Here is a 22786-nt window from a genome sequence, read left to right as displayed (position 1 = left end):
ACTAAGAAAGATCCAGAAAAAGTGGCCAACTCTGCCAACAGGGCTTGGCTAACCAGGCATTATCTTCTTGACTCCAGCAAGGCGGGTGAAGGGAGGCGACAGTGAGGCCAGGACCTGTGGCGAATCTGCAGCCTTTTAGGTCTTTGGCCGCGCGAGGAAGAGGCAGGAAAGAGGAGAGAAGGAGCGCGCATCCCGTCCACCGATTCGCCCCGCCCGCCTGACGAATCTGCGTCTGTTCAACGCGCCACCCAAATCTCCCCAGCTCTGGCTGGCCTCCTCCCCTCCGCCCCGCCCCCTTTTTCCTCAGGGATTAGTCGCTGCTTCCGTCGCCGCCGATTCGTCAAGGACCCCAGGCCAAAGCAGCTGGATAGTCGTGGTGAAGCCCACTCTCCGGGGAATGCGGCCAATCTCCAGGCTCCCTGGGCCGCACCTCTCGAGCCTTAAAGGGCGCCGGCCGAGGCGAAGCCGCTCTCCTCGGCCCCGTGGATCTCCTGGCGGCACCCGTGGCGAAAGTGCGAATGTAGACGCTGTGCCCGCTGGGCCTCGCGCAGGTGGCGGTGGTGTTTGGTGCGCGCGCCGGGGAGGTGGTGGTGGGGGGGCGCCGCCGCCGCCACCGCTGCGGGGCCGGGTCTCGCGCTGCCGCCGCCGCCGCCGCCGCCTCGCGCCGCTGAGGTGCCGCGCGGGGTGGGGGGAGGGGGAGCCGCTCGCCACGAGCGGGTGAGTGAGGCCTCGCCGCGCGTGCGCGGAGATGGGGGGGCCGATCGCGCCGGGGCGGGAGGAGAGGGCAGCGGCGCGCGTTTCCCCCACCCCCCCGCCCGGATTCGGGGCCGAAGCCGGGTCTCGGGCTCGGTCTCGCGGTGTTTCCAACGCCCCGAAGAGGTGCCACCTCTTGGCCAGAGGATCGGGGCGCGGGGACGCGAGCGGGTGTGTGGGAGCGAGAGCCGGGCTTGGCCCGGGCCGCTGGCCGGTGAGGAGGCGGGAGGGGGCGGGGCCTGCCAGGGGGCGGGGGAGGGGTCTTGCTCAGAGGCCAAGTGGGGCGCGCGCTAGGCAGAGCGGGAAGGTAAGGGGGCGCGAGATGGGCCTGGGGGCCTGAGGGGAGAGTTGGGAGGTGGAGAGAGAATGGGGTGTTGTGGTGAAAGAGGGTACTTGGGGGGAAATCTGGGGGAGTCACGGGTCATGGTGAGGTGTGGAAACTGGGGTGATGAGAGGACCTGAAGTCTGGGCTAGTCGGTGAGGGGCAGCAAGGGAGTCAGGCCTAAATCCTGAAGCCCCGTGCGTATTCCTCTTTCCTAACAGTGTAAATGAGCAAAGATGGATCAGGAAGGTGGGGGAGATGGGCAGAAAGCCCCGAGCTTCCAGTGGCGGAACTACAAGCTCATCGTGGATCCTGCCTTGGACCCTGCCTTGCGCAGGCCTTCTCAAAAGGTGTACCGCTACGATGGAGTCCACTTCAGTGTCAACGTGAGTGCCCCGGGCCTTGCCAGTTAGCGAACTCGGGGCCCCATTCTTCTCTGTTACCTCTCGAGCACCCTGAGCTCCCATGCCCATAGCCTGCCTTCTTAAAAGTGGGCAACCAGAACCCTGCTCTTTTGCACGCGGAGCTCCAAACGCGCTTCCTAAAGCTCAACAGCATGGCTTTTTCACCTTGAGCTGTCTCTCTGTTCCTGCTTTCCTTCCTAGGACTCGAAGTATATACCAGTGGAAGACCTCCAAGACCCCCGTTGCCACGTCAGGTCCAAAAACAGAGACTTTTCCCTCCCAGTCCCTAAGTTTAAGGTATGTATCTGCTAGACTCTGGGTGTGGTGGCCCTTGGGGGGGGGGGTTGTGTGGAGGATCCATCCTGGTAGTTTAGTTTCAAGGTAAGCTAATAAAAGGGGGAAGGGGCTTTTCTATGAAGGGATCATAATCAGATCTTACAGTCTCTGAGGCTGTGAGACTGAGTTGTTCTGGAGAAGAGTTGTGTTTATCTTCTGGAAAGGTATAGGTGAGGTGTTCCAAGCAGGGGTGCTGACTCCTTGAAGGATGACGTGAAGGCACATTTAGTTGCTGTACCCGTCACTGTGTACTCCTAGAAAATGCACAGCATGACAGTGCCCTGGTGTGGTACCCCAGTTTCTCAACAATTGAGGGGAGTGACAAGGCCAGGGACTCCATCCTTGGGAGTCCTTTGCTCCTTACCCCTTGTTTGGTCACTTGATCCTCCATCTTGTTTCCTCAGAAGATTCCTATTTCCCTGTCTAGGCAGGATACTCATCAGGCCTTGGACTGGCCCTCAAAAACTGATGGTTCTCAGTTTCCTTCACTAATTCTTTACTCTCCTTCCTTTTTAAATAAATCATTTGTAAGGTACTCTCAGTCCATTTTTTTTTCGCTTTGTATATTCTCCCCGGACAGTCTTTTTCATGCTCACAATTTTGAGTGTAACTGAAACATTGGTGACTTCCAAATTTCTGTTTCCAGCCAAAATCAGTCTCTTGAACTCCAGACTTGTATGCCCTGATAGAGGGACAGCTTCATCTGGAGGCCCCACAGACATAGCCGACTCAAGAGACCGAAAACAAGTTATCTTTACTCCTTAATCCCGCTTTCCCTTCCATTTCCCTTTTACTGATGAGCGGTAAAACCATCTATTCAGTTGCACAAACTGGAAACCTGGGAGTCATCTTTTGATTGTCCTCCCCTTTATTACATAATCTGTTACCAAGTGCTGCTGACTCTTTCCTAAACCCATTTTCTTTTTAATCTTAATTTTCTTATTTCATTGCTGTTTTTTTTTAAATGCATATTCTTATATTCATTTTACCGGGTTTCCTTGCCTCTGTTCTCTTCTCCCATTTCATGTTCCACTCTGCCATTTGTCTTTTTTATTTTACTCTTACATTACTTTCGTTGCCAAGTCCATGTTTTGTGCATTGGCACATATGATTATTGATCTGGCCAAGCCTCATCTGCCACACCTGTGTTCCACTCTACCGTACGTTTTGCAGCTTCTAGAAAATGCCAAGTTATTTTATAGTTCTGTGTCCTACAAGTCCTTGTCATCTGGTGAACTCTTGCTACCCAAAAAGCCAAATAGGAATGACACCATCTTTATGAATTCTTCCCTGCCTCCACTCCTTTGCTGGTCTCCCAGACACCCTGTCTACACTTACGCTGACATTTGTGTCCTTTTGTGACTCTGTGTCTGATCTGCTTTTCTGAACAGGAATCTTTTTTTTTTTTCATCTTTGTATTCCTAGTGCCCAGTCCGTGGCAAAAGCTAAACTAGTGAGTTATTCCCTACAATTAGTTTCTTCCACGTATGATTATTTCTCACTTCTACGTTTCTTTTCTTGGTTCTTGCGTTATTCGGTGATGAGAACTCAGAGCAGAGGGGGGTCGGTCTCACGTTGCGCATGCTGGGGCCCTTTCCCCCGTTTCTTTGCCTGTGTTCCCCGGTCTTCTCTCTTTGGACCAAGTTTCCCAAAGGACAAAGGCACCGTGGTCAGTATTGAGACCCCAGACTCAAGACTCCTGTCCTCTCCACAGCTCGATGAGTTCTATATCGGACAGATCCCACTGAAGGAAGTGACTTTCGCAAGACTGAATGACAATGTGCGGGAGACCTTCCTGAAGGATATGTGCCGAAAGTACGGTGAGGTGGAAGAGGTAGAGATCCTTCTTCACCCCCGTACTCGCAAGCACCTGGGCCTGGCCCGCGTGCTCTTCACTAGCACTCGGGGAGCCAAGGAAACGGTCAAAAACCTCCACCTTACCTCCGTCATGGGCAACATCATCCATGCCCAGCTCGACATCAAAGGTGAGGGCTCTCTTGCCTGCTGCCTAAGGTTGAGCTCCAGCAGAGACTGCACGTGCAAATGCCTGTTGGGGCCAGGCGCACGGTCAGGTTCATGATTCCTCAGCTGAAACTCTTGGGGCCAGGTGTGTTTCTGAAATTAGAATTTTACAGAGGAATTATGGCTTTTATGTGTTTTCTGTCTGTGTGATATTTGAGAAGGTTAGGTAGCATCTTATAGTCTAGCACATGACTGTATTTGTAAGAAAATCTAGGAAGGGTCACGCTAGGTATTATCAATAAGAACTAGTAAATTACCTCAGCTCAGATCAGATTTTGAGATCAAATTCCAAAAAATGCTTGGTCTGGAGTTTCTTGGGGTTTTGAAATTTTGGATCGAGAATTTGGGACCTGTATAGATGAGTGAAGCAGCCTGGGGTTCTGTGTTAAGAGGCAGTAGGGAGGAGCGAGGGACTGTGGCCGGGGGGGCGGGGGGTCTGTAGAGTACCGTGCCATCGAAAGGAGACAGCTGTTAGTTGGCATTAGCCAGTTTGCAAGTGGGAATGAAGACTAATGTTGCCAAGTAATGTTTTGTTATTAAGTCAGAAATCCTGGTTTTTATGTGAAATCTCAGGGTTTTTAAATGCTGCAACCCCCTCCCCCCAATTTTTTTAAGTGATTTTGTAGGGCAAATAAGACAGCTGTGGCCTGGATTTAGCCCTCAGGCTGCCATTTTGCAACCTTTAGTTTGTAGGATGAAGAGCATGGTGGGATCTAGCATCAGACGACCTGGGTTTGAATTCCAGTCTGCCACTGACCAACTTTGTGACTTTGTGCAGGTCAATTTTCTTTGAGCTTATAAAATAGGGGTACTGATGCTTCTCTCTCCTGGTGATCATCCAACTTAGTAATATCAGTAGAGGTGTTTATTTATAAGCAGCGAAGTGTCTTTCGGCATGTCGTTTATAGCATCGTTAGGTAGAGATGAGATAGAAGCTCCCAAAGATAGAGGTAAGGTAACTGAAATCCCTGAATCCGGGACTCCAAGAAATTGTAGGAAACTTGAGGTCTGAGAAAGAAATGGGAAAAACAACTCAGGAAGGAGGAGTTTTCTCTATCTGACTCTGATGGTTCCCATATTCCTCCCTCCAGGACAACAGCGAATGAAGTACTATGAACTGATAGTCAACGGCTCCTACACCCCTCAGACAGTGCCCACGGGGGGCAAGGCCCTGAGTGAGAAGTTCCAGGGCTCTGGTGCAGCTGCTGAGGCAGTAAGTAGCTCGTGGTTGCCGTGGCCCTCACCACCTGGGCACAGTGCTTGGGTGCCAGGAACAGTATTTGGAAGGTTTTGGACTTCCCCGGTAAGGATAGCAAGAGCCAAGAAGAGCTGCTGAGACGCTCAAATAATGCAATATATGTTAAGAGGAAAAAAAAAAAAAAAAGATGCCGAGATGCTTTCAAAAGACAGGGAATTGGGGTTCGTGGTTTGGGGAAGGGCGAGCTGTCACATGGCACTTGATCTCTTCTTTTCTCCTTGCTCTACTTTTGCCGTCCAGACTGAATCCCGCCGCCGCTCCTCGTCTGACACGGCTGCCTACCCGGCCGGCACCGCCGGTGTGAGCACACCTGGCAACGGCACCCCTTGCTCCCAGGACACAAGCTTCTCCAGCAGCCGACAAGACACCCCATCTTCCTTTGGCCAATTCACCCCTCAGTCCTCCCAAGGAACCCCTTACACATCTCGGGGCAGCACCCCCTACTCTCAGGACTCTGCCTACTCCAGCAGGTGCAGAGTGAACACCCTCTGGGACCCCCCCGATTCTGGGAGTTGCCACTAGGAAGAAGAAACCTGGAGTCGCTCTCAAAGGGAGTTGGGAGTCACGTGTCCTGGTTTCTCTTTGGATTCAGCCAGCAAATCCCTGTCCTCGGGGAACTCACTGTCTATAGCTAGAAACCCAGCAGCGTTTAGATCTTCCTTTGGGGGCGTTGACTCAGGGGCTTTGGGTCCTGAGAGCCGGGACACGAGGGTTTGGTCCTACAGAGCTGAACCCAGTTAACTCCTGCGCTTTCTCTCCAGCACCACTTCAACCTCCTTCAAGCCCCGGCGCTCGGAGAACAGCTACCAGGATTCCTTCTCCCGCCGCCATTTCTCCACATCTTCAGCCCCCACGACCACGTCCGCCGCCGCCTCGGCCACGACTGCAGCCACGGCCTCAGCCTCGGCCTCGTCGTCCTCGTCCTCGTCGTCGTCCTCGTCGTCGTCGTCGTCCTCGTCGTCGTCCTCTCATTTCCGTGGGACTGACTCGAACTACCCAGCGTATTACGAGAGCTGGAACCGCTACCAACGCCATGCTTCCTACCCTCCCCGCCGGGCGACTCGGGAGGAGCCCCCCGGGGCATCTTTTGCTGAAAACGCAGCCGAGCGCTTCCCGCCTTCCTACACCTCCTACTTGCCCCCTGAGCCCAGCCGGCCCGCTGACCAGGACTACCGGCCTCCTGCCCCGGAAGCCCCACCCCCGGAGCCTCCAGAACCGGGTGGAGGCGGGGGTGGGGGGGGGCCCAGCCCTGAGAGAGAAGAAGCGCGGACCTCCCCCCGCCCAGCTTCACCTGCCCGCTCCGGCTCCCCGGCCCCGGAGACCACCAACGAGAGCGTGCCCTTCGCTCAGCATAGCAGCCTGGATTCCCGCATTGAGATGTTGCTGAAGGAGCAGCGCTCCAAGTTTTCGTTCCTGGCCTCCGACACGGAGGAGGAGGAAGAGAACAGCACCACGGGCCCTGGGTCTAGAGACACAGGGAGCGAGGTGCCTTCTGGGTCAGGTCACGGACCTTGCACGCCTCCTCCAGCCCCAGCTAATTTTGAGGATGTGGCACCTACAGGGAGTGGGGAACCGGGGGCTACCCGGGAGTCTCCCAAGGCCAACGGACAGAACCAGGTGAGGTTGGGGGTCAGCCAGCAGAGGTGCCTGGGATCCGGGAGGCAGGGTTGGGCCCAGCGGGGCAGGGAAGGGAATTAGGCAAGAGAATGGGTTTGAGGAAAAGCCCAGGAAATAGACAGAAGCTTTCTGTGACCCTTCTCTGCACCCCTACAGGCTTCTCCATGCTCTTCTGGAGAGGACATGGAGATCTCCGATGATGACAGGGGCGGCTCACCCCCTCCGGCCCCAACACCCCCCCAGCAGCCTCCACCTCCTCCTCCTCCGCCTCCTCCTCCCCCTCCCTACTTGGCTTCCCTGCCCCTTGGTTATCCTCCCCACCAGCCTGCCTACCTCCTCCCACCGCGCCCTGATGGGCCACCACCCCCCGAGTCCCCCCCCCCCCCCCCCCCCCCCCCCACATTTATGACTTTGTGAACTCCCTAGAGCTCATGGATCGACTTGGGGCTCAGTGGGGAGGGATGCCCATGTCCTTCCAGATGCAGACCCAGATGTTAACGCGGCTTCACCAGCTGCGGCAGGGCAAGGGATTGACTGCTGCCTCAGCTGGTCCCCCCGGTGGAGCCTTCGGGGAGGCCTTCCTGCCATTCCCACCCCCCCAAGAGGCAGCCTATGGCTTACCCTATGCTCTGTACACACAAGGGCAAGAAGGCCGAGGGGCCTACTCCCGGGAGGCCTACCACCTGCCTTTGCCCATGGCAGCCGAGCCCCTGCCCTCCTCCTCGATCTCGGGAGAAGAGGCCCGGCTACCTCCCAGGGAGGAGGCAGAGCTGGCGGAGGGCAAGGCCCTACCATCAGCAGGCACCGTGGGACGGGTGTTGGCCACCCTTGTCCAAGAGATGAAGAGCATCATGCAGCGAGACCTCAACCGCAAGATGGTGGAGAATGTGGCCTTTGGAGCTTTTGACCAGTGGTGGGAGAGCAAAGAAGAGAAGGCCAAGGTGAGGGGCAGTGCCTGGGACTGGGGAAACCTTGGGACTCCATTGGAGAAAGTAGATTTCTGGCTTACGAGCCTCCTTAAATCTCTGAGTTGATCGTCAAAGTTTTTGTTTGTAGAATGGGAATAATAATAGATGTTTTGTAAGGTGGGCGGACTAAATGAGCGGAGTTTGGAGAAAATGCCTGTACAGGGCTGGTGCAGGGGAGGTGTGGCATAGATCTGTGTCAAATAGAGGAGTGAGTAGATGCATTTCTGTATTCCTGGGACCTGGGAGTAGTTCTCAGGCAGGAGGCAGGAGGGAGCGCCTGGGTTCTGGGGCTCAGTCCCCCTACTGCCTGCAGCCATTCCAGAACGCGGCCAAACAGCAAGCCAAGGAGGAGGATAAAGAGAAGACAAAACTCAAAGAGCCGGGCCTGCTGTCCCTCGTAGACTGGGCCAAGAGTGGGGGGACCACGGGCATCGAGGCCTTCGCCTTTGGGTCAGGGCTGCGAGGGGCCCTGCGGCTGCCTTCTTTCAAGGTACCCAGAACTGGTGTTTCCCGGAGGAGAGGGCGGGCTGGGGACCTCCCTTCCTTGGGGTAGGTAGGGGTGGTTGGGATCTGTGAGTGTTTGAGTTCAAAACAGGCCCCATCTCTTCCTACGCCCCAGGTGAAGCGAAAAGAGCCTTCAGAAATTTCAGAGGCCAGTGAGGAAAAGAGGCCCCGTCCTTCCACTCCAGCTGAGGAAGATGAAGATGGTGAGTGGGAGGTCAGGTGGGAGCAGAAAGGGGAAAGGTACTAGCTTCTGATAGGAATGCAGGAAGCAGTGAGAAAGGGGGAAGGTGTCTGAGGGCAAGTGGCCAAGTAGAGGTTTCGCTACGGAGTTAAAGCAGTGTGGAGAGGTGTGAGGAGCTTAAGATAGGTTATTCCTGGGTCCTGGTTGTGGTTCTTCTCTGTCGTTGAAGGTTCCTGTATTTCATAGTTCCCCTGTAAGATAGAAATGGTAGCTTTAACATCTAGAATGCTAGGGTTTCAAGGTTAAACAGGTCGCTTACCCTGGTTTCCCATCTAATGCTTAAGCCCTTCTACCTTCCTTCCAGTTTGCCTAGGTCTGAGCTGTGGGTTGATGGCTTACGTGGCTAGGCAACTTCCTTACTGAGTTCGATTGGCTTCCCTGGAGAACCATTGGCTTAGTGCTGTTTTCTTGGGGCAGGCGTAACAAGTCCATTCCCTCTTCCACCCCAAAAAAGGACAAAAGGTGAAGCGGGTGCGGTGTGGTTAAACTATAGAAAATGCTAGGTAGCTCTGGGGTTTTTGTATTTCTCTGTTGAGCTTCAGCTTCTTGTCTGTAAAGTGAGGTCTGTCTGGTCGGACCATCAGGAAGATCAAGGGTGTGTGCAAAGCTCCTTTCAGGCCAGGGGACGGGAACCGTTCTGCTGTTGGTAGATGGCCCTATAACTGCCACTCAACTGCGCCTAGACCCTGAGCGGGACAAGGAGGCCGGAGAGCCCGGACGTGCGGGGACCAAGCCCCCAAAGCGAGACGAAGAGCGAAGCAAGACCCAGGGCAAGCACCGCAAGTCCTTTGCTCTGGACAGTGAGGGGGAGGAGGCATCCCAGGAGTCCTCCTCAGAGAAGGTGAGGGGCCATTGGCGCCCGCTCCCTGCCAAGATTTCCCATCCCCATAGCTGCCTCCTCTCTGGCCTGGAGCCCAGGTAGCAGTGGCCTCCTGGAGGACAGCTGTCCTTTTCTTGTTAGTTCCTATTTGTCCTTTTCTTTAAGGAGGAGGAGGAGGATGAGGAAGATGAAGAAGATGAAGAACGTGAGGAAGCCATGGACACTGCAAAGAAGGAGACTGAGGCGTCAGATGGTAAGTTACAGACAGGATGGTCGAGTTCTGGCGTGGGGAAGAAGGGGTTCCGCTGCCTGTCTAGCCTTTCCCTGAGTCCACAGAAACTTAGTGTTGGATGTTTTGGCCTCCTTTGCTCTTCCCCAAAGCAGCTGTCTTTCAGCCCCATCTTTTGGAACCCTTGGCCCATTGTAAACAGTAACTCCGACACCCAGACCACTCCCTTCTGCTTAGCTGCTGTGCTGACACATGGCTCTCGCCTGATGACAACCCAGCAGAACTAACTTATTTTCCTAGCCCCTCAAGATGAGGGGTCTGAGTTCTCCTGCTGCCCCCTGGTACTACCGGACTGTGCCTTTCTGCCTTTGAGCACTGCTCGTCTTTGAAGGCCCGGCCGCTGAGCCGCGCGCCCCTTCGTCTCCTCTCCCCCGGCTGCCATCACCAGACACAACTCCGCTCTTCAGTTGGACACCTGTTTGTCCGTCCACATCCATCGAGTCTGGGGCACATGGTTTAGTCTTGCTTCTCCTTCATTTCTTCAGAGCTAGCTGTTGAGCCCCTACTCGGTACCAGGCACTGTTCTAGGTATTGGGGACACATCTTTTATGGAACTTGGGATCGATTGGAGGGGAGGAGGAGACTTGACAAATGAACAAATAGTACCTTGGATAGACAGATGCGTAGTTTAAAGAAGAGAAACTAGGTTACTGGGGTAGAGAGTAACGGGTGGGGGAGCTGGGGAAAGATGGGCTGTTCTAGATATCTTGGAGAAGGAGCACCTCTGAGAGGTGCCATTTCAGCAGAGGCCAGATGGGGAGAATGATGATCTGAGAGGCTGTCTTTTCAGGAAGGCAGAGGGTGGGGTCACCTGCTCTAAGTGGGGAGACTGCCACACATCCACTTGGTCACCGCTTTCTGTCCATTTCACCGTCTCAGTGTTTCTGGGATTTGTTGCCTTCTCTGTTCCTGGGGCCTGTCTTTCTCACTTAGAGTCTTCTGCAGCTGTGTTGACTGATTTCCCTGTCTTTGGTTCCATCCTTCCTCCTCCATTCACTCCATTTTCCAGTCGGAATTCTCTTCCCTCCAGTGCACACCTGACACTGTGACTTCCCTCCATAAAGTCTATTTCTAGCTCCCTATTTTCTAGAAGATGACTCCTCAGCCCAATATTTTGGGCCGTTTATAACCTAGCTCCTGTTTATCTGTTGAGCTCCATCTCGCCATCCTCCAGACCCATCGCAGGCCACCACCACCATCTATTCTAAATTCATCTGCTTGTATCAAATAAGTTTTTAAGAAAATAAAAATAAAAAATAAATTCATTCACTTGTGTTCCTCAGACATTTCAAAATTCTTAATTTCTTATGAAGTTCTTCCAACATATTGCCATTTCCCAGAGGCATAGAGCATAGAACACCTTTTTTTTTTTTAAGATTATTTATTTATTTTTTTTTTTGAAGATTTTATTTATGAGAGACAGAGGGAGAGAGAGAGAGAGAAGCAGAGGGAGAAGCAGGCTCCCATGCGGGACTCGATCCCAGGACCCTGGGATCATGACCTGAGCCGGAGGCAGACGCTTAACCATCTGAGCCACCCAGGCGCCCTTATTTATTTATTTGACAGCACAAGCAGGGGGAGCGGCAGGCAGAGGGAGAGGGAGAAGCAGGCTCTCTGAGGAGCAGGGAGCCCGATGCGGGGCTCCATCCCAGGACCCTGGGACCATGACCTGAGCTGAAGGCAGACGCTTAACCAACTGAGCCACCCAGGCGCCCCACGCATATAACACTTTTAAAGCTCATTTTATGTGGACTCCTTTTTATGAGTCTCGCCCCGGCAGCTTCTCTAAGACCCACCTTGGGAAAAGCTTTGGTAGTTAAAGCAGACCGCTTAGCGGTCTCTGGTCTCCCATCTCCCTTCACCTCTGATGCCCCCGTTTAGTCCTCTTGTCTTCCTAGTGCCCTTCTACTTGTCCTTCTCGACTTGAGCATCTCCCTCACAGGGATCCCTCCTCTGACTGGATCTTCGGCAGAATCCAGGACTTCCCTTTGCCTTGCTCCCCTGGTCTTTCATACTGAAGCTGGTCTCACTGTGAGCAAACAGTGTACTTATCCAACTCCTTGATGGTTGGACTTGCCAGCACCTGGCACAGAGCCTAACCTATCCATAGTAGTGAATCAGTGAGTGGACCCAGGGCTTGGCCAAGTAAGGGGTGTTCCCACCTCGCCTGATTGCCCCTTCTGGATTTCCAGGCGAGGACGGGGAAAGCGATTCGTCCTCCAAATGTTCTCTGTATGCTGACTCAGATGGTGAAAATGATAGCACGTCGGACTCCGAAAGCAGCAGCTCATCCAGTTCCTCATCTTCCTCATCTTCCTCCTCCTCGTCCTCATCGTCCTCCTCATCATCTGAGTCCTCCTCAGAAGAGGAAGAGGAAGAGGAGCGGCCAACAGCTGTACCCCCAGCATCACCTCCCCCCAGAGATGTCCCCGCGCCCCTGCCAGCACCCGTGGAAGAGCCCGAGCCAGAGCAGGTTGCAGGCTCCCCAGCCACACCCCTCCCTGAACAGGAGAAGTCTCCAGCAAGACCTGCAGGTAGGTGGTGCCAAGCCGGTGATTTGGTCTTTGTTTATGTTTGCATCTGTCTTTGTGAGAACAGACATAAAACAGTCCACATTTGTGAATGATGTACTAGTACGTGACTTTGTTTGAAAGCATACAAGTCAGACAGAAGTCACCATCTTCTGTCAGTCCTCCCTTGGAGACATTTACGGCCACGTTCAGACGGTGCTGCCAGGGGCGGGTGCGTGGCTAACAAGGACAGCAGTGGTCTCTCTCACCCCTCCCGACCCCCGCCTGTCCCGGAACAATCTCTTTCTAAGTTAATTAAGGAGAAAATTTCCAATTTAACAAGTTCCCCCTCTTAAGTTTTTTGAGCTTCTGCCTTAATGTGCCGTGTGTACTAGCAGGTGACTAAATGGACAAAACAGGTGGAAGACAGCTGTGAACAGCTTTGGCTCGAAAGTTAATTTTACCTTTGGTTTGCCTTGTGGGTTTGTACGTTTGTAAGTTTGTTACTTTGTAGCACGTACACATAACTTATCCTTTTGAGTGACCTGTTCATTCAGGCAGGGGATATTTATTTACTGAGTACAGTTGACCCTTGAACGATGTGGGGTTAGGGGCGCCAACCCCCTGTGCAGTTGAAAATCCACTTATAACTTTTGACTGCCCAAAAGCTTATCTGTTAATAGTCTGCTGTTGACCAGAAGCCTTACTGATGACGTAAGTAATCGGTTAACACGTTTTTTGTATGTTATGCATATCGTGTACTGTATTCTTAAAAAGAGTAAGCTAGAGAAGAAAAAATCCTTAAAATCATAAGGAAGATAGGTTTACGATATTCAGCCGTATTTCTCAGAAAAAGCGTGTGTAAGCAGCCCTGCACAGTTCAAACCTGTGTTGTTCTAGGGTCATATGTACTTAATGGCAGGTGCATGGGGTACAGTGGTAGGCACAAGAGGCCCTGTTCTCACTCTCCTGAAGCTTATGGTCTATAGGGAGAGACCGTTAGTTGAGTAATAAATACCTCAGAAAATCTGTGATGGCAAACTGATAAGCCCTGTAAGAGAGAAGAACAGGGTTCTCTGAGAACCTGAGCACATCTGTGGGGATGTCTCTGCTGGTCTTTCCTGCTGAAGCATCCTTGCACTGAAATCAAGGCAGAGCAGACAGCCGGGCTTGATTAGAATGTGCAAAGGCCCTGAGGGCAGAGGAAACAGCATGTTGGAGACATAAAACAGGCCTTCCGGGTGGTGGGGAATGAGGGGAAGCTGGAATGGCTGAAACTGGAGAGGTGAGCAAGGACAGGGCTGTACAAGAGGACTCGGCCTCATTAGGAATTTGGTCTTTATCTTGAGGGCAGTGGAATGCCAGCAGAGGAGTGACATGATCTTATTTGTGTTTTAAAAAGATGCAGTGCAGAGAGAACTTGGAGAGGGGCCAGAGTATGTGTGGGGAGGCTAGGAGGCTGTTACAGTTAGTAAGTTAGGCAGGCAATGGCGGTAACTTGGAGTAGGGTGTTCTTAGCATGGCATCAGTGAGTCAGTTTTCAAGATAGGCTTCGTAAATGCATGCGGCCCTCCAGACATCTCTCTCGAATGTTACTGAGAATCTGTGGTCTGAGATGAGCAGTAACTACATGAAGACCTCCCGGTGCTGTTGCACTCTGCTCTGGTGCAGGCCTCACAAGAGGAGTCGAGGCTCTCATTAATCCCGAGATGCCTCTCCTGGCCTTTCCTAAGTCCATGGGTACCAGGAGAGCTGGTGATCGAGGGCATCACTCTCAGTAGGGTAGGTAGAAAGAGTGGGGCGTGGTCAGTTTTGCATTTCTGCAGAAGGATCATCCTGGTAGGAAGGGGGGGATTCCGAAGGGGTGAGGAAGGAGGTAGGACGACCCATGTGAGTGTTTGAAGAGATGCCGGTTAAGCAAAGGACATGAACCAAAGCAGGGCCGGTTACAGTGAGGTGCAAGGAGTAGAAGTGGGGATGAGGATTTGAGAGAAATTGAGGAGACGAACCACTTGGTTAAATGACTTCCCAGGAAAGGGAAGAGAGGAGGAGGACCGGCACTAGGAAGAAAGCTGATGTGCTTCCTCGGGGTTGACTTTGCTATGTGCCTTTGGGGCCTGCAGGTAAGAAACATCCAACAGGCAGTTGGATCGCCAGATCTGAAGGTCAGATGGGAAGGAAATGTGGCAGCTTAGTCTTCCAAAGGAGGGAGTGGTATGTATGAGCAGGCCGAAAGAGAGGTTGTTAAGATAGGAAGAGCTTCTGTTGGACTGGGCAGTTAGGGGGTCACTGGTGACCTTATCACTTTCGGTAGAGTGGGTCAGACTGGAGCCAACTTACGGGGTGTTAAAGGAGTGAGGGCAGGTGACAGAGATGACCAGGCTTGTGGAAGGCTAGGCTACTCTGAAGAAGAGTCTAAAGGCCGTGATAAGTGTACTAGGTAACGTTTCTTGAGTGCTTCCTGTGTGCCGGGCTCTTGGCCTAGCACCCTGCTGATTGTTTCCTCATGCAGGCCGCACACCATCCCTGTTACTCCTGCTTTCCAGATGAGGAATTTGAGGCTTAGAGAGATGCTTGAGGTCACCCAGCTGGGATCAGAGAGACGAAAGAGAATGCAGGGTTGGCGGAGGGTTAGTTTTTCAAAAACTAAAAAGGTGAAATAAGCACGTAGATTCGGGACAGGTAGACGGGCCGGGAGAGAGCGCAGCACCTGTCAGGGTGGCCTACCTGGGGGTGGGCGGGTGACCTCTAGGCCTGACGCACATACACCCATAATTGGGGAGGCAGAGAGATGTGGGCTTTCATGCTCAAGGACACCCTGTTTCACTCTGTAGTAGGAAGGAAGGGCATTTTCTGAGCACAAGGGGATGGGGAAGGAGAGTGAGGAGTGAGGATGAAAATGGACAGGGCTCGCGACTCAGATGCCCTGCTGAGACTGGGAGTCAGGGGTGAAGGAGGAGAAAATGCAGGTGTTTGGGCAAAGTCAGGGTTGGGGGTCTCCAGGGTGGCGGCGGTGGCTGAAGGCTGTGGAAAGTGGTGTGAAAGGAGAAAACAGTGAGGGCCCTGCTGGCAGGCACTGGGGGCAGGCACAGGAAGGAGAGTCGCTCATTTAGGAGAAGGGTGACAGGCTAGAGGGAGCCCCAAGGTGGGAAATGGAACAGGTGCGGTGGCGTGAACCGAAAGGACCTGAGGAACTGTGATCAGAGGGCAGGGCGTCAGAGGGTTAAGGTCCCGGGTGGGGCCGTCGGGGGTTACCAAGGTCGTGTGTGTGAGTAGGGAAGGCTAGCTGAGCATGAGTGAAGGAAGGCACTGGAGAAGGAAGAACGGGGTGAACAGTCCTGGAAGTAGATGGCAGAGTTGGGAGAGGCTAAGGTTAAGGCAGGTCCCTTGGCTTTTAGAGAACAGTGGGGATGTTCGAGTTCCAAGGATGCAGCTGGATAGAGGGTAGGTGGCCCAGTGGCAACAGAGGGCTTGTCTGGTGAAACCCAAAGATGGGACCTGGACACCTTTTGGGACTTGCCTTTCTTCTGTTTTCTGGTCTGATTCATTCCTCTCCGGCAGATGGGCTTCCTCTGCTTCTGTCCACCCCTACGGAGAAACCCATTCCTATCTTAGATCCTTATTCTCAGGGAAGTTTCTGGTTGGCCTGGCTTGGGTCAGGTTATCAGTTAATGTTGGCTGGGGGCAGGGAGTGGGGCAGGTCATGTTGTAGAAACCTTGGCTTCTGGGGGTTGTATAGACTGGGCAGGTACCCCAAAAGTTGTCTCTCTACAGGAAAAGCATGGCCAGGTTTCTTTCAGAACAGGAAGCGAAAGAAATCTGTATGAAGCAGCTGAGCCAGGAGGGGAATTCGTTCTCCTCAAGGGCCAGGCTTCCAGAGGGCACAGTGGCTCGGTTGGGATGATGGATCAAAGGCAGGGCTGCCCCAGAACAGCAGAGAGAAGGAGACTTGGAGAAACTGGAGGGCCTGGGGCGAGCACCCGGCGCCTCACTAGGTTCAGAGTGTGGCTCACTGCTGGCTGAGACTCCAGCTGCTCTCCAGAGCCTCAGGAGACAGCAGGCTGAGGGCCTTGCTCGGGGTGCCTGGCTGGTGAATGTCTGTTAAGGTCATGGACACAGGTTGGCCTGGAGCTGGCTGCCCTTTAGTTCTGGGAGTTGCTAGAGCCAGACGTGAAACCACCGAGTCCCACTGCGGGATGCCCAGAGCAGCATGGGGCAGTTGAAGAGAGCTCGAAGTTCAACCCTGGCCGCCTGGGGTGCAGATCTTATGCTGGCATTTGTGAGCTGTGTGACCTTGGGCCGATTAACAATCTCTCTCTGCCTCAGTTTCCTTATCGGTAAGCTGGGTTTAATAATAGTACCCACCTCATGGGGTGGTTGTGGGGAGTGAAATGAGTAGTTAACATACATCAAAGTCTTGGATTGGTGCTTGGTGCAAAATACTAGTTATCGGTCTGCTTCCGCCCTGAAGCCTGGCACTTGACTCACCACCGGCCTTCTGGTTCTGAGAGGAAGTTACTACCATCGTCTCGAGAAGTTGGGGTAGCCTTCACAAAGATGGCATTGAGCTGGGGCTAAAAGCCGCATGTGAGCTTTCCCAGTAGGCAAGAAGGGAGAGGCAGGTCTGAAAGGCCATGCCTGTTCTGGTGGCTGAAACTTAGGGGCGGAGAGGGTCAGTCCACAGGACAGGGTCTGCCCCAGGGACAAGTCGGTGTACGTCTTGAGCTGTATTCAGACCCCCACACTCAGCAACAGACTTGGGGATCCCGACAGAGGGAGGATGTGCTTCCTGTCTAGGGGACTGGAGAGAGATCACACCACCTGCTCAAGACAGTGTGTCCCCTCCCCAGGCTATCCCCCTGTCCTTGGGATCTCAACTTCACCCTCAACTTCTTCAGGGGAGTCTTCCTGAACCCTCCCCACTTTGGCAAACCCTCCTGCTACTTGGCAGGTGGTGGGGAGGAAACAGATTTTATGCAGTGTTTTAATACAAAGATTCAGCTGCTTATATTATATCTTTTTCACATCACTGAACAGAGAACATTGTAGTTGAAATAACATACTTTAATTCAGAGAGGGTTAATTGCATCCCCATCATGCAGTGCGGCCAGCAGAAATAGTCTTGGCCTGTGTGCCTAGTCTTTGGACATATTTCAGTCACTGCCAGCCTTGGTAAAAAGGCTGGAGCCTAAGCGTTGGTTTCTCTAGAGCCCCCATCTCGACTCTGTGCGGTTTGGGCTATACATTTGTTTCCTGTCATTGTCCCCATTGGACTGTAAGCTCTGTTGAGGGTTTTGAAAGTGTTTGCTCGACTTGTTTTCCCCATGCCTGACATGGAGTTGGTGCTCCGTGAATGTTTGTCGACTCTGTGAACGAGCAGGTGCAGAATCTCCTCCCGCCAAGGGAGCCCACGGTGCCGAGGACATGGCGGGCGTGAGGCAGCTCTGTTGGCCAAGCGAGGACAAGTGTCTGCTCGAAGCGGAGGAGAGCCGGCAGCCTGCGTGCGGCCTCCCCGGCGAGGCTGGCCGGTGCCCTGCCTGCATGGAATCCCCTCTGATGACAGCTGGCCCGAGTGCTGACCCTCTGCTTCTCCCTGTGTGCTTCCTTTCCCAGGTTCCACTGAGGAGCCGCCTCCCAGTGTGCCCCAGCTGCCCGCCGAGCCTCCGGTGGGGCCCCCGGCCCTCGCCCCCCGGCCCGATGAGCGCCCCTCCTCTCCTATCCCCCTCCTGCCCCCACCCAAGAAACGCCGGAAAACTGTTTCCTTCTCTGCCCTGGAGGAGGTGCCGGCGCCAGAGCCACCCCCAGCCGCTCCTCCACAGATCAAGTCTTCTGGCCCCATCGCCCGCAAAGCCCCCCGGGCCGTGGAGCGGACCATTCGAAACCTGCCCCTGGACCATGCGTCTCTGGTCAAGAGTTGGCCTGAGGAGGTGTCCCGAGGAGGTCGCAGCCGGGCTGGAGGCCGTGGCCGCTCTGCTGAGGAGGAGGAAGCTGAGCCAGGGACAGAAGTGGACCTGGCGGTGCTGGCCGACTTGGCCCTGACCCCGGCCCGTCGCGACGACTCGGAGGCCACAGAGACGTCGGACGAGGCCGAGCGCGCGGGCCCCCTGCTCAGCCACATCCTCCTGGAGCACAACTACGCCTTGGCCGTCAAGCCGCCGCCTTCCACACCGGCCCCTCGGCCCCTGGAGCCGGTTCCTGCCCCGGCCGCCCTCTTCAGCTCCCCAGCGGATGAGGTCCTGGAGGCCCCGGAGGTGGTGGTGGCCGAGGCAGAGGAGCCGAAGCAGCCGCAGCCGCAGCGGCAGCCGCCGCAGGAGGAGGGTGGGGAGGAGGAGGAGGAGGAGGAGGAGGAGGAGGAGTCCGAGTCCTCGGAGAGCAGTGGCAGCAGCAGCAGTGACGGGGGGGGCGCCGTGCGGAGGCGCAGTCTCCGCTCCCATGCCCGGCGCAGGCGGCCGCCCCCGCCGCCCCCGCCCCCCCCGCCCCCCACCTTCGAGCCCCGCAGTGAGTTTGAGCAGATGACCATCTTGTATGACATTTGGAACTCGGGCCTGGACTTGGAGGACATGGGCTACCTGCGGCTCACGTACGAGAGGCTGCTGCAGCAGACAAGCGGGGCTGACTGGCTTAACGACACCCACTGGGTCCATCACACCAATATCCTGGGCCCTAGCGGCCGGCCTGCTCTGGACAGGAGGGCAGGCCCCGGTGGGGGGGGGCAGCGGCCCCCTCAGGTTGCAGCTAGCCTCTGGCTTTATCTCCCTCCCTGTTCGGTGCTCTCTGCCACGGCCAGCCTGGGTATTTCTCACCTGGCCTCCAGGCCATTCTTTTCTTTCTGCCTTCTGCCCCTTCTCTGCCTCCCAAAGTTCTTCTGGCAGAAAAGGTGAGGTGTGAGACTTCCTTTTCTCCATCTTTCTGTCCCTCTCACGCTAAATAATGCTTGGGACCTCCAGCTAAGGTCAGTCACCCTTTCCTTGGGCTGGGACTGGGGGGGTAGAGGGGAGGGGCCCCCGGGGATCCGGCCAGTGAAGAACCCGTTTTCTTCCTTAACACCCTGCACTCACCAACCTGAGCACTCCAAAACGTAAGCGGCGGCCCCAGGACGGGCCCCGTGAGCACCAGACAGGCTCAGCCCGCAGTGAAGGCTATTACCCCATCAGCAAGAAGGAAAAGGACAGGTACCTGGATGTGTGCCCTGTTTCGGCCCGGCAGTTGGAAGGAGCGGACACTCAGGTAAGGCCCTGCCCTGGCACCTGGCCCCCTGGCATCTCTTCCCGTGGTTTCTCCTGTCACTTACCTCCCCCCCCCACCCCACCCCCGACCCCCGTTCTCCTTCTCCCAGGGGACTAACCGCGTGCTTTCGGAGCGCCGGTCTGAGCAACGGCGGCTGCTGAGCGCCATCGGCACCTCTGCCATCATGGACAGTGATCTGCTGAAGCTGAACCAGCTCAAGGTGAGGAGCCGGGGCTCGGAGGGAGGGCGGCATCACGAAGTCTCCTGGGGGTGGGCGTGGAGGCACGGGGCCAAAAGCAGGCTCTTCCCCTTGGAGGAGGGCGGCCAAGGCAAGGGGTTAGGTTAGGGGAGGCACTGAGCAGCACCGTCTGCCTTCTGCCCTCTAGTTCCGGAAGAAGAAGCTCCGGTTCGGCCGCAGCCGGATCCACGAGTGGGGTCTGTTTGCCATGGAGCCCATTGCAGCCGACGAGATGGTCATCGAATACGTGGGTCAGAACATCCGCCAGGTGAGGCCCTGTACCCAGCCCCTGGTCAGATGGCAGCTCGGGACACTGGCATGAGAACCACCTCATCTCTGGGTAAAGCCCCACGTGACCTCCCGGTTCCAAGACGTAGTTGGTGAAACCTGCCTCTTTGTATTTCCTTCCTTCCGTCAGCAGTTGGTAATGGGTACTCCTAAGCTAGATGCTAATGATCCAGGAAGAAGCAAGACCAGTGTTCTCTCTCACTTTAAGGGCCTCCTATTTCAGTGGGGCTGCTGCACGAGGAACTGCACCGAACGATGGCGTTTGGTCGGTCGGGAAGGGGAAGTTCAGGGGGGGCCGCAGCGATGGGCGCACAGTGATGTGGAAGCCAGGAGCTGAAGGATGACGATGAGCTCCCAGACTCAGATGAGGGGAGGGGTGCTCCCAGTTGCCAGACAGCATGTGCAAAGGCCGAGACAGGATAGTCTTAGGAGGGCAAGGTGGTCAGTATGGCTAGTTGGAGAAACCAGGGCTGGCGGCCGCGGTGAAGGTTAGAGAGGCTGGTGGAGGCCGGATTCCGCGGAGCTTAGGAGCCGTGGCGTTGAGCTGGGGCCGGCCGGCTGGCCGGGGAGGGAGGCCATGGCCAAGCGCCCAGCAGTAATGGGCTTTGCAGCTCAAGGGGATAGCCAGAGGCCAAGACCGGCAGGGGCGCTGTCACAGGGATCCCTTAGAGGCCCGGGCGGCCCGGACTAGGCAGTGGCAGCCTAGTGGCAGCCGAGGTAACAGAGGAGCCTGTGGGTCCAAGGCAGCTGGCAGCACCGGCAACGAGCTGGCTCTGGCGAGCGGGGCCCCGGGGGGAGGTGAGGCCATTTCTCAGCGCTGCTCAGAGCAGCTGGACGTAGCTTGGGCTGCCAGCGAGGTGGGCAGTGAGGAGGAGGAGCAGCTGTGTGGTCGGAGTTCCAGTTGGGGACGCGTGCCATTGCCGGGCCCCGGGGACATCTAGAGGATGACGCCCAGCAGCTCCAGTGAGGTGGATTTTGGCTGGAAATGGAAGTTGGGGAGGAGTCCCCAGCACTTATCTGGCAGCTGAAGCTGTGGAAGAGAGTGAGATCACCCAAGGAGAGAGAGCAGAGGATTGAGCGTCCCATTTTCTGGGAAATAGTCACTCCTCGCACAGGACTGTGGGCCCTGATGGCGCCGAGTGGCAGCCCGTGGGTGCCTGTTTGGGAGAGGGAGGGTCCTGGGAGAAGAGATGAGTAGGGTTCAGCCCCTGAAATGGCCTTGTCATCTCGGGAACTGGCCTGGCCCCACTGTGGGCCAGGCGGGGGCTCCTGCCCACTGACCCCTGCAGACTTCCTGAGGTGCGCTTTGGGAGACTCAGAATGGCAGCCAAAGGTATCCGGGGTAGGGCGGGGGGTGGGACCCTAAGAGACGGGGCTCCTGGAAGCAGACGGTCAGCACCTTGGGTTGGTGGGAGCCAGAGGAAGAGCTGCAGGTCTAGGACGGGTCGATGTGGCTCCCAGGGTAGTAGCTGGGGACTGTCCGGGGCCCCTTCATGGGGGCTGGTGGGGTCAGGCCTGGTCTGGCCGGAAGCTGACTGTGGCGGCACCCCGTTCTACCAGATGGTGGCCGACATGCGGGAGAAGCGCTACGTGCAGGAGGGCATCGGCAGCAGCTACCTGTTCCGGGTGGACCACGACACCATCATCGATGCTACTAAGTGCGGCAACCTGGCGAGGTTCATCAACCACTGCTGCACGGTGCGCAGGGTGGGGGGCTTCCCAGCCGGGGGGCAGGGGGGGGGGGGACGGGAATCCTGGGGCAGGGGCCACAGCTCACACTGCCCTCCGCTCCTGCAGCCCAACTGCTATGCCAAGGTGATCACCATCGAGTCCCAAAAGAAGATTGTGATTTACTCCAAGCAGCCCATTGGCGTGGACGAGGAGATCACGTATGACTACAAGTTCCCGCTGGAGGACAACAAGATCCCGTGTCTGTGCGGCACCGAGAGCTGCCGAGGCTCCCTCAACTGAGGTGGGGCAGGACTGGTGCCCGCGCCCCTATTTATTCCCCTTGGGGCTCCGCAGGCCTCACCTGCCCCCGTCTCCAAATACGGGGTTGGGGGGCCCCGAGCCCAGTGAGGGAGCCTCAGTTCCTTGAGGCAACTTCTGCCTGCCCCGTCGCCCCTGCCCACCCACCCCCTAACTTTTTTTTCTTTGCGGAGAAGAAGCTGTAAATGTTTTGTAGCTGCCAGCAGCTGTTTCCTGTGGAAACCTGGGGTGCCGGCCTGTACAGATCCTGTTCTTGGGGGGCTGCTAGCCCCCTTGCTTTGTGTTAATGGGGACTTCCCCTTTGTGCCCTGCGTGCACCCCTCCCCAGTTTAGGGGTCTCTAGGGGCAGTGGCCATGTTCTCCCCCTGGGGGGGGGGCCCTGTGCCCCCAGTCCTAGGGACTCCGTGCCTGGAACCCTGCCTCATCTTCTGTTCCTGCCAGACCCTGTGGGTCACCCTCCCACCCTGGCGTCTGGAAGCTCCTGTTCCCTCAGGCCAGGATGGTGGGGGGCGGGCCCTTCCTGTTGGGCTGGATTGTACATATGTTAATAGCGCAAACCCAACGCCACATTTTTATAATTGTGATTAAACTTTATTGTACAAAAGTGCTTGGTCAGTATCTTTGGGGAAGTGTAGGTGGGGGATGGGGGTCAGGTGAAGAGAGGGGGAAATGGGTGGTCTGAAGTTTGGGGCGGGTAGACGTACAGACTCAACCACCGTTGCTCTGGGCCACCTATTAGGCTGGAATGGTCATCCAGAAATCCCCCACCAAGGTCAGCCAGAGCTGGGCCAAGTTTGGCCTTCCTTCCCTTCCCAGAACCACAGCTGCTGCTTGGCTTCTGGCATCCTGGGAAATCCAGCAAAAGGGGAGGACTGACGTCATGCAATGGGAATGAGGTTACCGCACCTGCTCCATCCTCAGTGCCCACCCAGCAGGTTGTGTCTTCCCCAGCCCCCTTCCCAAAGTTCTTTGCTTGGAACAAGCTGCCTGCGGAGTGCAG

At 55.7% G+C, this 22786-nt stretch overlaps 1 protein-coding gene across 1 annotated transcript; it reads left to right on the top strand.

The window, feature by feature from the left end:
• Positions 1–1054: 1054 nt before the first annotated feature.
• Positions 1055–22390, top strand: SETD1A (SET domain containing 1A, histone lysine methyltransferase). Its single transcript, XM_025854103.2, is given in 19 exon segments — positions 1055–1461; positions 1681–1776; positions 3530–3800; positions 4929–5050; positions 5336–5565; positions 5857–6712; positions 6869–7082; positions 7085–7653; positions 7994–8170; positions 8300–8387; positions 9109–9266; positions 9411–9498; positions 11727–12068; positions 17658–18695; positions 19099–19271; positions 19381–19491; positions 19658–19777; positions 21358–21495; positions 21595–22390. Coding segments are annotated over 19 exon segments (5115 nt in total). The 5' UTR covers positions 1055–1311; the 3' UTR covers positions 21769–22390.
• Positions 22391–22786: the final 396 nt, after the last annotated feature.

Source organism: Callorhinus ursinus, unplaced genomic scaffold (assembly GCF_003265705.2).
Source record: "Callorhinus ursinus isolate GAN/ISIS: 27379988/994484 unplaced genomic scaffold, GSC_fseal_2.0 scaffold87, whole genome shotgun sequence".
NCBI lineage: Eukaryota > Metazoa > Chordata > Mammalia > Carnivora > Otariidae > Callorhinus > Callorhinus ursinus.
This window is presented reverse-complemented; position numbering and strand designations above follow the sequence as displayed.